The sequence below is a fragment of the Centrocercus urophasianus genome, unplaced genomic scaffold (assembly GCF_019232065.1).
Source record: "Centrocercus urophasianus isolate 14NV4802_14NV808 unplaced genomic scaffold, USGS_Curo_1.0 seq_19, whole genome shotgun sequence".
Classification (NCBI taxonomy): domain Eukaryota; kingdom Metazoa; phylum Chordata; class Aves; order Galliformes; family Phasianidae; genus Centrocercus; species Centrocercus urophasianus.
The window spans coordinates 4681200-4696934 of record NW_024884744.1 but is presented as its reverse complement, the minus strand read 5'-3'; the positions used below and the strand labels follow the sequence as shown (position 1 = coordinate 4696934).

Genomic DNA, 15735 nt, shown 5'->3' with positions numbered 1-15735 from the left:
ACACAGCCCCCATGCCCTCACACACAGCCCCCATGCCCTCACACACACACCATGCATCAGCAATTCAGGGAAATCCACACGGCCGGAGGTAAGGCCCACTATCAAGCTTGGCACTGAATCATTCGAGGAATCAGGTCCTCTAATCAGGACTTTATAGCAGCTGTGGAAATGTGGAGAGGTTTATGATATCTGAGATAAACAAAGGGGCAGGAAGACCCCTCCTTTCCTCCAGAAAGCCTTCTCTTCTCTGCAATTTTCAAAGAGAAGTATTATGAGGGATTGCTTTCCTGCCTCGTAAGAATAAATTCATTAATAAAGCCTCACAATATTACAATGAGAGGCATTTCATTAAATAAATACTTTAGAGCCCATCAACTGTAAACTTCTGACATCCAAAGAGAGGAGAGCCAAATAGGGCAGCAGGTGCCAATATGGTTGTGCTTCTCTGAAGATAATAACGCAATTCTACTTCTCCATTTAGCCCCTAGGCTTTCATAGTGGTTTCATAGGATCCTCTTAACATCATTTGAACAGCCAAAGGACAGGCAGGAGCTGGCAAATAAACACTTCTACATGTGAGACACTTCATAAAACCTTCACATCGGAGTTTACCTCAAGGGCATCACATACTTTGCAATGTAGATAAGTTATTATGCCCATCATTTGCTGAGCTCAGTGGAATGCCTGTTTCATAAATCTGAAAACAGAGCAAACATGGATGAGTGAATAAAAGAACAGATGTAACTTACATAAGGATAAGTACGTAACAAAAACGGCACTAATAGATGTGAATATGAAATGAAGTAAAATTAGCCTAACATTCTGTAATCTTTTAGCCAGGCACAGAGATCTCAGTGGTTGACCTCTGCTTACTACACCTCTGCCTTCTGTGGCAGCAGGGGAAACCTATCTTGTGACCAGTGCTCTTAATTGAAAACCAAGCCATGGAAAAGGGCCACAGACTTGCCAGGCACTCGGTCAGCCAGAGAAGCAAGGAGGGAGATTCACACGATGTTGATGGAAAGCAGAGACACTGCTGAATAGTACTCAGCTGGCTAGTGCAGTTGGGTGCATATGACTTGGCAAGTTTCATTTCAGGAATGCACAGATCCACTGCAAAAAGGCAGGGGGAATCAAAGGATGGCTAAGGATAAAAGAAGCAGGTTTTCAGGGAGAGGAATGGAATTCTAATTTGTAGTGTGTAGTAAAGAGAGGAAAGTGCAAATAGAAGAGGAAAATGATGTTAGAGGTGCTGATATGAGTAGGCTGAAAGTGAAGGAAACAAAGAGCAGAGCAACCAGGTTGAGGTGCTAAATTTTGATTAGAGTTGGCCAAAGGTTGGCTTCGTGCTAAGTTTAGAGAAAACATATTAAAACATTCTGCAAAGGATGACCTTAGAATTATGACAGCCTGGAAAGCCACAAGAAATAACTATGGCTAAGAGGTTTTTAACCTGGCACTGAGAGAAGTTTTCAAGCCAGGCAGAGAAAGTCAGGAGAGCGTGTGAATAGAAAATGAGAAATCCCCTGCTGTATGGGAGGTGATACAAAGGAAATGTCCACAACCAAATTCCCATTAGTAAATGCAGCACCACTGTGGGGACAGTGAAAGCACAGTGACATTTGCAGAGCTATTTCTATAAGAAAGAGGTGACAATGGAGTTCAGGAGTTAACAGTACTCCTGGTCCCTAAAATCAGCTCCTAGACTTGTTAGTCTCTGGCTTCTTGCTTCTCACACACAAGAGATGCGAAGATGCTGCACTGGTGTGGACCCCAGATATAATGGAAGGAAAGAACACATTTAGGAATCACACACTGAACATCTCCTAGCCAGAGCAAGGACAGCAATGCAGTCTAAAACCAGGGGACGTGAATACTGAGAAACAGAGAGCTTTTGGGCATACAGGGCTTTGCTCAGCTCTGACGCACATCTGGGAAGTTTCAAGTTTGCAGTTTTACACCTGTCTGTTTTTTCCAGACAAATTAGTTGGCCTAATACCATATATCACTTATGATTCTGAGGCCATCACAGCTGCAATAGAAGTACTCATAATGCTACTGGGAAAGAGTGTTTTGTTATGAGAAAGGCTTTGATCTATTCCACCAAGCCATAGGGTGAGATAAGTCACTGGGATAATTTTAAATACCAGTAAATACGGCAATTGAGCAGTAAATGTCTCAAACATCAGAATAATGTAGATGGTTGCAGCTGCCTGGCTGCTAAATCACAGGCAATTCTGGGCATTAACAGTCCCTGTGTAGGGATTTAGATAAATATTTCCCCAGCCCTTGCTAATCATGCTGTCACTTATAAATGAGCAGCCAGTTTACCTGCTGCCCTCTGCTAGAGAAGGTCTCCAGCCCTATAAACACTTGCCACCAGGTATTGTTACTGCTGTGAAAAACAGCATGAGTCAACAGGATGGTTCACAGCAAACACTGAGCTGGACAGGGATGTCAGAAGGACTGGTAAAGTACCAACCAACCATCTCCGTTGTAAGGTTCTTAGCCAATGTAATTCTTTACCAGCATCAATATTGTCTTCTTCACTTCCTTATCAACACTCTTTCCTCCATCTGCCAACTAGCTTTATTGGTAGGAAACACTTGGGATTTTGTTTGTATTTTGCATCAGGATTTAAAAAGTTTGGATGTTCGGGCAGAAAAGGGACCATACACAGATGCATCCACCTAACACGTACTTCTGGAGTTTTATACTTCACAGATTCTGCTTACTGTTTATCCACCTACATTCTCTTCTAAACTGTTATTTTCCGATGTGAGTTCATCCTCATGGGATCTCAGCTCCTTCGTTTGTGTTGCTCTGAACTCTTTAGCAGCTACTATCACTGATATTTTGAAAAACACAAGCCAGTTTGCAGTAAGCCCTGGCACTTCCTTTGGGTCATCAGTAAGCCATCAAACATGAACATCTGTTCTTTGGAACAGCCCCCTTACTGCAAGTTTGACAACTTCCATGACATCTGTGGCCCACCAGGACTTGGACAAAGCCACCCTGTGTGATGGATGGTGCCTACATGTGCTCTTTTCATAGCTAGTGCATATCACGTAACTAGGAACCATACGTGGGATACCTTATCCCAGGGAAGGAAAGGCAAAGAACATACCAGCATTGTGCATATTTCAGGGTAAAACCAGACACATTTGGGCAAATTGAGAAGTTACAGTGGGGTGTTAGCAGAACAGCAGTGGGTGCTTCAGAAGAAGAGGAGGGAACTCCTCAGGAAGTCCTGCTCAGCAGAGCAAGGTGGGCTCAGTGCCCTCCTGAAGTCCCTTGTAATGAAATCTGATGGAGAGCAAGAGTGCCAGCTCCATCCCTGGGCAAAGGGGATGCAACCTGCAGAAAAGCAGGGTCAGAAATATTTCATGTGCATTGCTCCTAATAATTTTGTGGACCCGTGTAATATCACTGTCAAATCTTCCTGTGGGCCTGGATCAGATCCTAATCCCTTTGAAAGCTGTACCTTGCCTCGCCTTGCCTGCCAAGACCCTACCTTCACTTGCCTGTCAGTTAAACTAGAAGATCTTAGCATTCTTTTCCAACCTTAATCATTCCATGACCCTCTGCAGTTCATCCCCAGATCTGTATTTTCCCCGCAGCCACGAACTGCATGAGACCAATGTTCTAAAAATATAAAGTATCTACACATTCTGCTCAATCTTTGAGAACAATGTAAAACCATTTCGGCTACGATTGAACTGATCACCTCAGTACCTGCATGGGCCACAGATCTTTTTCTCTTCCCAACAAACTCTGAACTGAGCAGAGTAATGGACTTGTAGCACATCCAGGTACTTCTGGTGCACTAATTATGCTTTTCACCTTCTCACCCTGCACCAGTACAAAAAATACCTTCAAGTGCAGCACGGAGGAAAGGCAGACTCAACCCATCTCATCCAGCTGCTTTTCTCTGAGAATTACAGAGCTGAGAAACTCTTCTGAGGCAACAACAGTAGTGAATGTCCTACTGTGAATGAAGCCATAGAAAGGTTGGAAGGGATCTTAAAGATCATCTTGTTCTTGATCTCTGCCACTGGCAGGTTTGCCATCTTCTAGAACCGGCTGCCCACAGCCCATCCATGGCCTTAAGCACCTCCAGGGATGGGGCAACCACAGCTCTCTGGGCAGCAGTTCCAGGACCTCACCACCTTCCCAATAATAAATCTCTGCTCTTTTAATTGAAAGCCATTTCCCCTCTTCCCATCACTATCAGACCTCCTGCTTGTAATCTCTCTTCAAGTACCAGAAGGTTGCAATGAGGTCTCCCCGGTGCCTCCACCAAGCTGAATAAGCCCAGCTCCCCCAGACTCTCTTTGTAAGAGAGGTGCTCCAGTCCTCTGATCTTCTTAATCGCCCTCCTCTAACAGCTCTGAGGCAGCCTTGTAGGGCTCCTCACAGGGTGAGCTTTGGCAGTGCTTTACCCTGTATAGTGACACTTGACCCTGTAGAAAGGCTAAAGGTTCAGCTATACAGCCTTGGGCTCAGCAACCTCTGTGCTTGGGAGCAGATCTAGAGCCTTTCCAAATCTACTTCCCTATACCAGTCACGTTTGGGCTGGCTGTGACGTATGTCCTTCTGCATATTCTCATCCACACAGATCCCTTTTAAAAGGCTTATAGGGGAAAAAAAAAATAAATAAAAAAATGAAGCTATTGATTTTAAAAATTAGCATTTCCCCCTGAGAGCCCCAGAGGTGGCTCACCAATACCCAGCAGCAGCAGAGTGGGCACAGGGAGGTTTTAAATCAAGGCAAAAAGGCAGGACATAATGCTTCCAATTTACTTCCTTAAAATGAAATGTGCAAGCTAAAAAGCCATGAATAAGCACTACTGAACACTGCAGCCACCAAAAAGGCATTTTTAAGCCATCCCCTTTCCTCCTTTATCTTGTCAAGAGACTGTATTTTCATTGTGTTTGTATGGTAATTTAAATCATGGCAGAGCTCAGAGCATACAGCGTAATTGTAAGTCAGCGAGGGTTTGAATGTCATCACTGCTGTGCAAATAACATCATCAGCTCTTCAGCTGTGTCAGTAGCATTGCAATTATGTAAGCAACTATTATTTCCATCCCTGATATGCCATATTAGGACTTATTTGGGGTGCTGGAGCTGACAGGTATTCTGTAAACACGAGAAGCACACGCCAGAACTGAGCTGTGAAGAAGCACCGGTGCACTCTGGGCTCAGGGGGTGTCCCCAGTGCTGGATGGCCCTAATGGAGCAGTGGGACATCACTCGTTCCCTGGTACCTCCCACTTCCCTTCCTCTTAACACCTTTCATGCTCTCTTAGACACAAGCCCTCCCCCCAACATCTAATGGGTTCCTTATAATCACAGAGGAAAGTCACAGAGACATTTTAATTCGGTCTGTTGCAGAACAGCCTTGGGGGTTTGGTTGTTTGTAGAATGGCTGAGTCCTCAGACCAGAGCTTGGCACAGAGCGATTTGTCTTTCTCAGCGTTCCTGCCTGCTCCTGGCAGATCAATGATGGCCTGAGCTTTTATTTCAGCTCCTTAAGAATGAGCCCAGCATAACGACGCCTTCCCCTAATCCACTGTGCTCACACATCACAGCAGAGCCAGCCCTGACCTTGGAGTGCTCCCATTGCAAGGGCCTCACAGCACTAAAGGAGCAAACAACAAGCAAACAAGCACGTGCCCACCAGATTCTTCTGTAGGCTCCATAGGGAGGAGGAGGCAGAGCTCCTGAGCACCCCAAGGGGCAGAAGCAACTGTCCACGAGCTCCTCTGCTTGCTTAGCTTGCTCCCCACTGCATGCACGCCCCTCGTATCAGGGCTAAGGAACACCTTCACAGCAGCTCAATATAGGAAGAAACACAACACAGAGCCCCACTCAGATTAATTTGCAGCCAACGCTCAGCGTTGTGACTAACAACACAAAGCTCCACCAAATGTGTGTCAGGATGACAGATGAGGACTTTTTTTTTTTTTTTTTTTTTTTTAAGATTACAGCTTAAAATGCAATTGGAAGATTGATTCTTAGATCCCCATATTATATAAGTTCTGAGTGTAACTGAGTGCAAAGGGAGAGGGGTCTCATCACCATACAGAAACAGTGCACATTGCAGCAGCCAACGAAGAGCTTGAATGAAGAGAGATAGCCAGGAAGTTATGAACAACACCTATTTACAGAATACCTGCACACAGTACTATTAATGTGCATTTTTTACTATGGACATTCATTTTCAGTTTTGAAGACACCCCTGCAAGCTATTTGAATACTCTCTTTATTAGAATAATTATGTTTTTATTTGCGGGGGACAGGGAGGTCATCTCTCCTTTTACAGTGTTCTCCAGTGAATTATATTTCATGGGAAAACATATTTATTCAGAACTTCATTTTGATTTAATAGAAAAATTGTTCGTGCCATGGCACTGCAGAATACTCATTTTTCTCCATGTGTTGATTTTTGGCATATAAATGCCAGAAGCCTCTGTTCTCTTCCCTTATCGAGAAAGACTTGCCTGAGATTAATTTCCTCATCATCCTTTCCTTTTAAAGTGGCTGTTTTTCAATGCCATTTAAAGACAGAGTTGTGATAAATTCCCACATTCAATGTGCAGATTTCAATGAAAGAAGTCTATTCCACAGTAGTGAAGTAATTGAAATCCAAATGGAAAGGGACAAAAAAAAAAAATGTATGAAATCATGTACCGTTCCTCCAGCCAATTGTACGGGGGTGCCTTCACGTGTTTTTTTCTTTCTAATGACAATTAGCTCCAAAATAAACTAATTGCAAAAGTTTCTGACACTTTTCCATAGGGGAAGGGACATGGTTCTAACACTGCTTTGTAATTGCAGATTGCGATAATTGTAGACTTCATATACCAAACAGAGGACAGTTACTTGAAGAACAAAAAGCGGAGAGCGGCGAAGAGGGAGAGGAGGAAAATGAAGAAGCTTCAAAGTACAGAGCAACATCAGAGCCTGGGAAGTACAAAGCTGTCCCTCATCAGCCCTAAAGACATGGCCACACAGCCAACAAGAGAATTAGCACCGTAGATATCTGATGGATAGGTCAGCCCAAGCCACCTCTTCACTTAATGAGCCTTTCCCTCACTGTGGGGTACCTGGAGCAAGACACTCCTGCACTTCATTAGCCTTAACCAGCTGGAATAAACGTCCAGGCAAGGCTTAGTTCAAATAGCCTTATTTAAACAGTAACACCCAGCCGAGCGTTCTTCTCTCTACATATGTGAGGAAAAAGCTGGGGAGGGAGTCCAGTGGTTTGCACACATGCTTGGATGCAGCTGCAGAACGCTGGCTGGGGTTACAGCTCAGCTATCTGCTCGTTCAGCTGGGCACATCTGAGCAAAGGAAGAGAGCCCAACGTCACCCCTTGGTTGAAGATATGGAGTCCTTCGCTCTGCTCCGTGTGCTAAGGATGAATTTTCCTCCATTAGACAATAAAATTTAACTTTTACTTCATTTTATTAAAAGACTCACTTTTCAATAGGGATCGCCTTATCAGATGATGCTCAGCAGCATCCTGCAGTGATGCACACAGCCTCTCCTCAGGCTGGCATTTCCTTTTCATTTGCAGTGTTTACTTTGTAAGAAAAAAACCTCTCTCTATCAAAATGGGATTCAGTTCCTTACACGTTCTTGTTCAAAAGTGACTTCAAAAGGCAGAAAGGAGGAATCCACTCGCCAGCACTCAGGCTTGATTAGAAATCCAGGACCCGAAAGGTATTTAATCACTTAATTAATCACTTAATGATCACAGATAAGAGTTTAAAACCTGCCGATTTTCAGCTACCACAGACCGTTTTCCTTAGCTCCCATAAATGAGTTTTAAAAACTAAGAAAGGACCAGCACAATCTCTGATGCTCCTTTGTTCACTACCAACAGGGTAAGCAAAAAACCTGAGAAAATCTGAGCTAGTTTAAGCTCCTTAAACATGTGGGACACAGAAATGAAGAGTTATTGCCCTTCAGAGACAGCATTATTTTGCTATGGAGTTGGTTTTGTCAGATGAAGTTTTATGACACGTAGTGGCAATCATCCATCTTTGATGAGCAGACACACACTAAATCAGAAAGACTGCTCCCCACGGATCATCAAGTCACAGTCAACACAGAGTTCGGTAAATCATGAGGCTCTTAAGCAAATATTCTTAATTTGATGTAATCCGGCTTACTATTTTGCAATATTTTATGCAAAATCATGCATTTTTACTTAGAATGGTGACAAAGAATGAAGTGCAGTGAAAACTGGTGGTCTTTGTGAGGGGCTTTGTGAGAACCCCAGACCCGAGACACGGTGCAGCGTTTCCCTTTCAGATAGCTGATAGTCAGGTAGGGCAGGAAAAAAGGTGCTGCAGAACAATTCATCACTGAGAGAGGGAGAAGCCATTGCCCAAATCAATCTGCAAGGTGTCTGAAACATCTGGGCCAACATCTGGCTACAGAGCCCTTTAGCCTCCAGAAAGCCACAGACTAACACAGTTGTCAAAAGAAATCAACTGTGAAACAACACGAAAGAAATATGAAAGAAGCCACTGTTGTGGAGAAGGGGGTTGCTGCTTTCCAGAAAAGCCACATTGAGGCCCAAGCCCAAATCTGCACGCAAGGCTTTTACTCAAGCACACGAGTAAGACCATTCCCCAGGAGCTCCACTTTCAGGTCATTTCTGTTCCAAAGGCTAGTTTCCAAATGAACGATGGGCATTTGTTTTTCTCCATCGCATCCTTTTTTGGGTCACAAAGATGATTTATCTGTCAACAGCTACGTTCAGTGGCCCCAGGCAATTTTTGTCAGTTGAAACCATTCAACGAAACACAAAGAACACGGTACCAATTTAATGAGGAAAAAAAAAGTATAAATATCCTCTCCAAAATCTGCCTCATAAGTCTTTCACTTGCTGTTGCAATCAACACCTCCTTGTAAATGCCAGAATTTGTGCACCAAGCCCTAGAAGGGACAGTGAACACAAGCAGAGTGAAATCCTCCATGTATGGGGGAGTTCACTGTTTGGCTGTAGCCCTGTGACTCACAGGTCAGTCTTACACATTTTTCGCTTTCACTGTTCATGAGGTCTCTTTGGCCAAAGAGGTGCTCAGCTAAAAAACAGAAACAAATTAAATATACCACCAGTGGAAGACGACACCATTGGGTTGGACCAAACTAGAAGACACATGAATGGCACTCCCTGCTAGGCCTTACATTAGCAGTCTGCTGTTGCTTCTCTCCCTTTGTAGCCAATCAGAAGGAGAACATAAAACAATTTTGAGCACCTCGGCCACACTCCTGCCTCTGCTAGTGTCTGCCTCCAGCTCCATGCCATGCCAAAATGAAGGACAGCACAACACTGGTGTCAATTTTTCCTTGAAAGTTGAATCTACAGACTGCAAACTCCTGAGAACAAGGAACACCTTACAGCCCTGTCTAGATCTTCCCTCTAGAAATTACCAGATAACACCAGTAAACCAAGCACCATTCAAGAAGAAGTATAGCACTAAGAAATCTATACATCACTTGTTTAGCAATACAGAAGACACAGGAGAAGTATCAGGCACCAGACTACTTCCAAGACACAGAGCACAGCTAAAATTAGAAGGCAGATAGATATACACATACAGCATTGTACTTGCAGACTAACTGAGGATCATGCAAAGGCAACTTGTTCCTTATTCAGGGTGTAGATGCGATCGTACAGCTTTAATCCCAAAGGACAGAACAACAGCAGGCTGCAGTTTTACATTTGCCCGACTGAACTACAATCGTTGTCACAAGAGCCAATTTCACGTTGGCTGTTTCTTGCTCTTGTTGCAATTCATCACGAGAAGACATGAGATCTAAGATACCTCAGCCAGGCTCAGCCCATGAATAATACAGCACATCGCTTCAACCTTTTCAGTTTGCTTTGTAGCGCGATTGGCCAACCATTGCTGTCCTCCCCTGTTAACCACCCCATTAACCTGAGAGGAAAAGGTGGAAGGGACGGACAATTAGCCCGCAGAATACTGAAAAGGTTAACACTGAGGCACACGGCCCTGGCTTTCTTCAGCTTTAATGGTATTAAGATTCTTTCCCTTCCTTTTTCAAAGCCTGCAGTGAAGAAAAAATAAGAAACCGCACAAGATGAACCTTTGTTCTCATTTCAGATTATAATCATGTAGTTCTTTTCAGATGTCACACTTGGATGATTCTAGTTTATGCGTGAATAAACTGAGAAGAATGTTTATTTTTACCCCTCTCAATATGGGGAATATTCAATTAGAGCAGTGAACTTTTGCTTTGAAGCTGGTCATTCTTGAGCGAAGGGAAATGGGAGATAAAACAGCTCCACATGGCCGCCTGCCTCCAGAAGGTCCCAACCGCGCTGCTGAGTGGGACAGGGATCCTCAGCGAGAGGGAACGGGGAATTGCCCCACGTGGGGGCTGCCCCCAGGATTCCCTTGGTCTGCCAGGGTGGGCAGACCTCACATTTCCCAGGTACATCCAGAAAATAAGGCACAGCGCGTCCTGGGGAAGTCTTGGAAGCGCCAGGTGAAAGTAGCTGTCCCACTTCCCAAAGTTTCCCATACACCTTTGCAAAAAAATCTTGCAACTTTTGTTTGGAAGATCACACTATTACAAACAACAACTGCATGCATCAGCATCAGAAAATGTTTGCAGAAGCCTTGCAGCCCAAATAGCCAATTTCAACATGTCACATCACTTGCAAAGCTTTCCTCAGAGTGACCCTGCTGCGCCAGCCATGATGGCATGGGATCCTCCTCTTTGCACAAATACTACTTTGAGTTGCCAGTAATAGCAGTGATCCTAAATACCACTGGTGTGGGAAGTAGGGCAAAGAGGAGGGGATGTTTCCACTACCCATCAAAACTCCATGGCTTACATTTATTACAGTTACAGGCTTGCAATAACACTGAGGCTTTCATTATTATCTCATAGTAATAATATAATCACTGCTTTGCTTAAGGAGAAGAGCGATATTCAGACAGGAAGAATCACTAACAAAGAAAAGAATGCTTTAAATTTTAAAAATGACTTTTGTGGTTTCTCTCTGTAATACGTTTTAAATCTGGAAGGGACCATTATGATCACCTACACCTACAACAATTTTTACACTTCTTGATCTATGGGATCTCCAGTAACGTACCACTTTTTAGCATTACTCTTTTGCATTATCTTTGTAAAACTTTCACAAACTATGTATAGAAATAGACACACACTTTGGGACATGCCCACAAACTAAGAGATTAAAGGAGCACAATTTCCCTTCAGGGAAACAGTGATTCCTTTTAGGATAAAAGCTTTATGATATATTTGGAACAACGTTAGTGACAGAAATCAGCACAAAGAAAAGTTTATCAGGCTGAAGGTACCTTCAATGCATTGATTTGAAATTACCTGTAGCATCTTTAATGAGCCCTTAGTTAAAATCCTTCTTGGGTTTATGTCTTGAAGAGAACTAAGCATTTCAGCATTTAGTGAGAAAAGCGATAGCAGAGCTTGCTGGTTTACTGCCTGTCCATTACTCTACCCACTGCCACTCAGAACTAAAGGCAAAACATCACTGCAGGATGATCCCATTCTCTACAGCTCGTTTTTACAGTTCGCTATCACAGGTTAAAACACATCACTGATTAGCAGAGCAGTAATACTGTCAAGAAGCAGATTAAATTCTGGAAAAGACAAATGAAGAGAAAGAAAAAGAAAGACAATTCATCAACACATTTGTTCCAGTGTTTGGGTGACCTAGAGAGTGCCTATGGCAGTGAATGAATTGTCCCCTACTGCAGATAAAGGACTAAAACACTCATTGTTCTGTGTGCTCCTAAATGAGGGCTTGGGCGATCTGTAAGAGAATGGAGTGCCAGGAAACATGCTGAGTTGTTATACTGTCTTCAACAGCTTCCCTCCAAAGCCTCTTTTACAAGCAACACAGCAGTAACTTTATTTTTGAAATATATTTATCCTCCACCATTGTTAAATGCACCCTAAGGATCTTTGTTTTCCAGAGGGATGAGACCATCAGCTTCCACATATCAACAAACAAGAAGGGAAAGCTTTTTTGGTAGGACAGAGAGCATCACTTGTTATGGGGGTAAAAGCTGGAGGTGCAAAGAACCACATTCTGCCATTTAATTAGTAATCAGCAACGATCTGTCAGTCAGAACTACTGTAATTCATGAACTGTTAAGTCAAAGCAGAAACGGCAAGTAATTAGACTGTCTCCATTAGAGCTTCACTAGCACTCGCTCATACAGCAAGGGTTTCAATCTGAGGGAGAAATGGATGTGCAAAGCTCTTTAATATATTCAGCTTTTTAATTAGCAATCAGTGCTGATTTGCCAGCCATATCCAACTCTAACGCATAAGCCACTGAAACACAGGGAAAAGACAGATTTTCAGAATCAGTTATGCTTATATTTACATCCTCTCCAGGCTGAAGCTCAGAAGAAACTACTGAAATATCATCATTGCCACCACAGAGCAATAAGAGTCTACACTCCAAGGTAGCCAACAAGTTCCTGTCTGGGTGAAGACAGAGGCTGAGTATTTATGAACACATCAGTGCTGAGAGGCAGTCAGCATCTCCCAGCACTGACAAACAAGCATTACCATTTTTAACTGTAAGTGAAACAAAACCTGCAAGAGCTCAGGTAACACAATTTATATTCCAGTCGATCCCGTTTTAGAAGAATCCATAAACAGATTGATGGTACACTTACCAAGCTGCTGCACTGTCCTCGATCTCTGGATGAAGAAAGGGAAAGCAGTAGTGGAAAAGAGATGGGAAGAAGTCATCCTCAGTCTGATCCTCACAGGTGACGGTGTGTAACACAGTGGAAAGCACAGCAACGACAGCAGCACAGTCCTAGGCCGCAGCAAGCAAAGACTTGCTCAAACGCAACAGCCATGGGCACACAAACAAAGGAAAGAAGCTGCTTACTTTCAGAAGGCCTCAGCTTCACAGGGATCTCCAGTGAGACGCCCTCACCTCCCCTGCCAACCCTTAAAATGAGGGCTGGGAAGTGGAGCATCCCGGCTCCATCGCTCTGGTACACTGCATGCACCTGAGTTCCCTGCCTTCCCGCCAGGTGCTCAGTAATTGCATTAAGCTGTGACTCAGCATTCCTGCTCCAGAGGGAAACATGAGCTGCCTTTGCAGGTGGAGCAAAACACAGCCTGCCTCTGGGCTGTGGTGGACACAACTTCATTTCACACTAAAATGAAAAGGGCTTCAGGGAGCCCCTGGGTAAACTGAGTAGCAAAACTGGGTTCTCCATTTCTCCAGCGTGAGGCCAAAAGCCACTTCCCTTCCTCCCTGGCCATTAAAGCATCTGAGGTTCTGGAGGGAGGGGGCAAATTAGAGGCATAAAGACCCTCCTCTTTCAACGGATATTTATATTAACATCAGTACTTCAGTTGTTTAACTTCTCAAATATGAAGTGCCTGCCATAGGCCTCCCATAGCTCTCTTTAGGTAAGATAAAAATAAAAGAATGCTTCACATCTCTTTGTAAGTATTTAATGACTATAAATACACATATGTATGTATATATATAACTCTTCAACAGAGGACAGCTCCCACTATAGTCAAGCTCTAAAATCAGTCAATATATGAAACAGCTGATTAAAGCACCAGGGCAGCTCAAACCAATTACAAATTGCAGGTAGAGTGGTAATTGCACTCTTAACTGCCTAAACTGGGCACATACAAATGCATCATTGCATTTGTATAGAGGCTCTGATAGAATACTCTGTGCCAGATGAAAATTCAGCCTTAAGTAGTAGTAATGTTCTTATCTAAAAGTGACTTTTGTTTGCCTAATGTCTGACAGCGCTAAATCTATTTCACAAGATGTTTAATTAGTTTGTTTTCATGGCGTTTTCATTTCCATTCTAGCTCTCGTTACTGATGGGAGAGAGCAGGTTTCTGGCTCTGCACTTAAAACAGTCCCAAGGCAAAGAACGTGGCATCAGTTTGCCTTTGCCTTTCCAATGTCAGCTGTGCAGAGCATTCAGCCAACATTTTAAGCTCTCAACAGCTTTTGTGCTTTTAAAGTACGTTCTAGCTAGCCCCTGCTTTGTCTCTGATGGCTGGCTTTCATAGATTGTAAACAACCATCTCACAGCAGAGTTTTCAGTTCCTATTTTTGAAACAGCAACTATTTTGCTGCAAAATACAGGTCAAGCCGTCCTGTTGAATCTACAACACATTCAGAAACAGGTGCTCTCAAGCAGCTGTAAGCTCTCTGCCTCTTCTCTTTCAACAAAAACCTATAAAAGATTAACTGTCTTAGTCCATAAATGCTTTAATAGCTTTCAGTGAGTGCGCATTTATGAATTACAGGTATGGCTTTGTGAAAGGCTGGGCTGCACAAGCCCAGGCTCAGCCATGGAAGTACCCGTGATTCAGACGTCAGGTGAGGAGGAGTTCAATGCCAACCTGTCTTCCAGGCTTTCTGGAGGCTCTTGTCCAACTACTGGCATTTTTTGAGTCTTGGGGGAGCTTTTTCTGTTTGGTTGTTGTTATTTTTTAATAAAGCAAGCAAATAAATTATTTCTTCCTTATCTACAATGCTGCCTGGCTGTCCACGCACCCCTCCAAGCTACCACTTGATAACAGACTTCAGTGCTGTTCACAGTGCAAGCAAACACCTGAGCACTATTTGTATTTTAAGGTAGGTTGATAGTACAAACCACAGTTGCATCACAGTATTAAGGGTGTACTTGGATTAACTCCATGAAAACATACACAACACACTACTCGTCCAAGGAATTTTCTTTTCCTGAGTGCTATTACCCAAAACCTCAAGATACACATATGCCAATGGGGAAGACAACAAACATGCTGCTAGAGAACTGCCTTCACCTGGAGATATACCTCCACTTACCTGAAAGGCATCTCAAACTTCCCATTCTTGGAGTCAAAAGAATGAAAACACATCTTTATTGACTGTACATTATACCTTCAATTTGCAAACTCAAAGGTAATAAGAGATACATATTCAACATCACTGTTTTTGCTACTCATTGGTATGAGCAAGACAGCTAGTTACCTCAGCTTTTTCTTGGAGAAAAAAAAAAAAATGAGAAGGAAGAGAAACTACAGAAGGAATTACAAGAAAACACGGAAAGCCATTTTTCCATTTTCCTCAATTCGCAGCCTAGTGAACAGCAGAAGTTACAGAAATGTGCACATCATACAAAATCCAGAGCACCTCACTTCACATGCAACACAGATGTGCATGCATATATCTGTATTTGCTCTTAAAGATGGCAGCAATTTAAGTGTCAGCCCAATTGATGCTTTTTTTTTTTTTGTAGACAAGAATCAGAATAAAAGCAGCAGACTGACCCATAGGTGACAGGGATCTGGTTTACTTAATTCTCTTCCTTGAGCCTGAGCAGAGGCTGCACCACAGTAAAATACTTCTCTTCCTCAAATCCTCGTTTCATTTCTGGGTTATGAACTAGTCCAGATGTCTTTATAGCAATGTTGAGCATTTCATTTTGAAATTATAGCAGTCTTCTCAGGCAGGAGGTTGCTTAGTTAGGACTATTTCATAAGCTATCATAGCAGCACCAGCTCCTGCATTCATTCACACGCTGATTGTGTGAAATTCCACAAGGCAAAAGTGAACCTTATGACAAAGCTGCTTCTACAGCTATACTGTCAAAAGCAGTACAGTAGAAAGTCAGAGAAGAAATTTTGCAATAATTTATCTGGAATTTA

The 15735-nt window shown here is 43.1% G+C and overlaps 1 protein-coding gene across 1 annotated transcript in view; it reads left to right on the top strand.

The window, feature by feature from the left end:
• The window catches only part of SPATA16 (spermatogenesis associated 16), a 72047-nt gene extending 65003 nt beyond the window's left edge, over positions 1-7044 (top strand). Inside the window, exon 11 of the mRNA XM_042821018.1 lies at positions 6844-7044. Coding sequence (XP_042676952.1) covers positions 6844-7044 — 201 coding nt within the window. The remainder of the gene's footprint in view (positions 1-6843) is intronic.
• The last annotated feature ends 8691 nt before the right edge of the window (positions 7045-15735 follow it).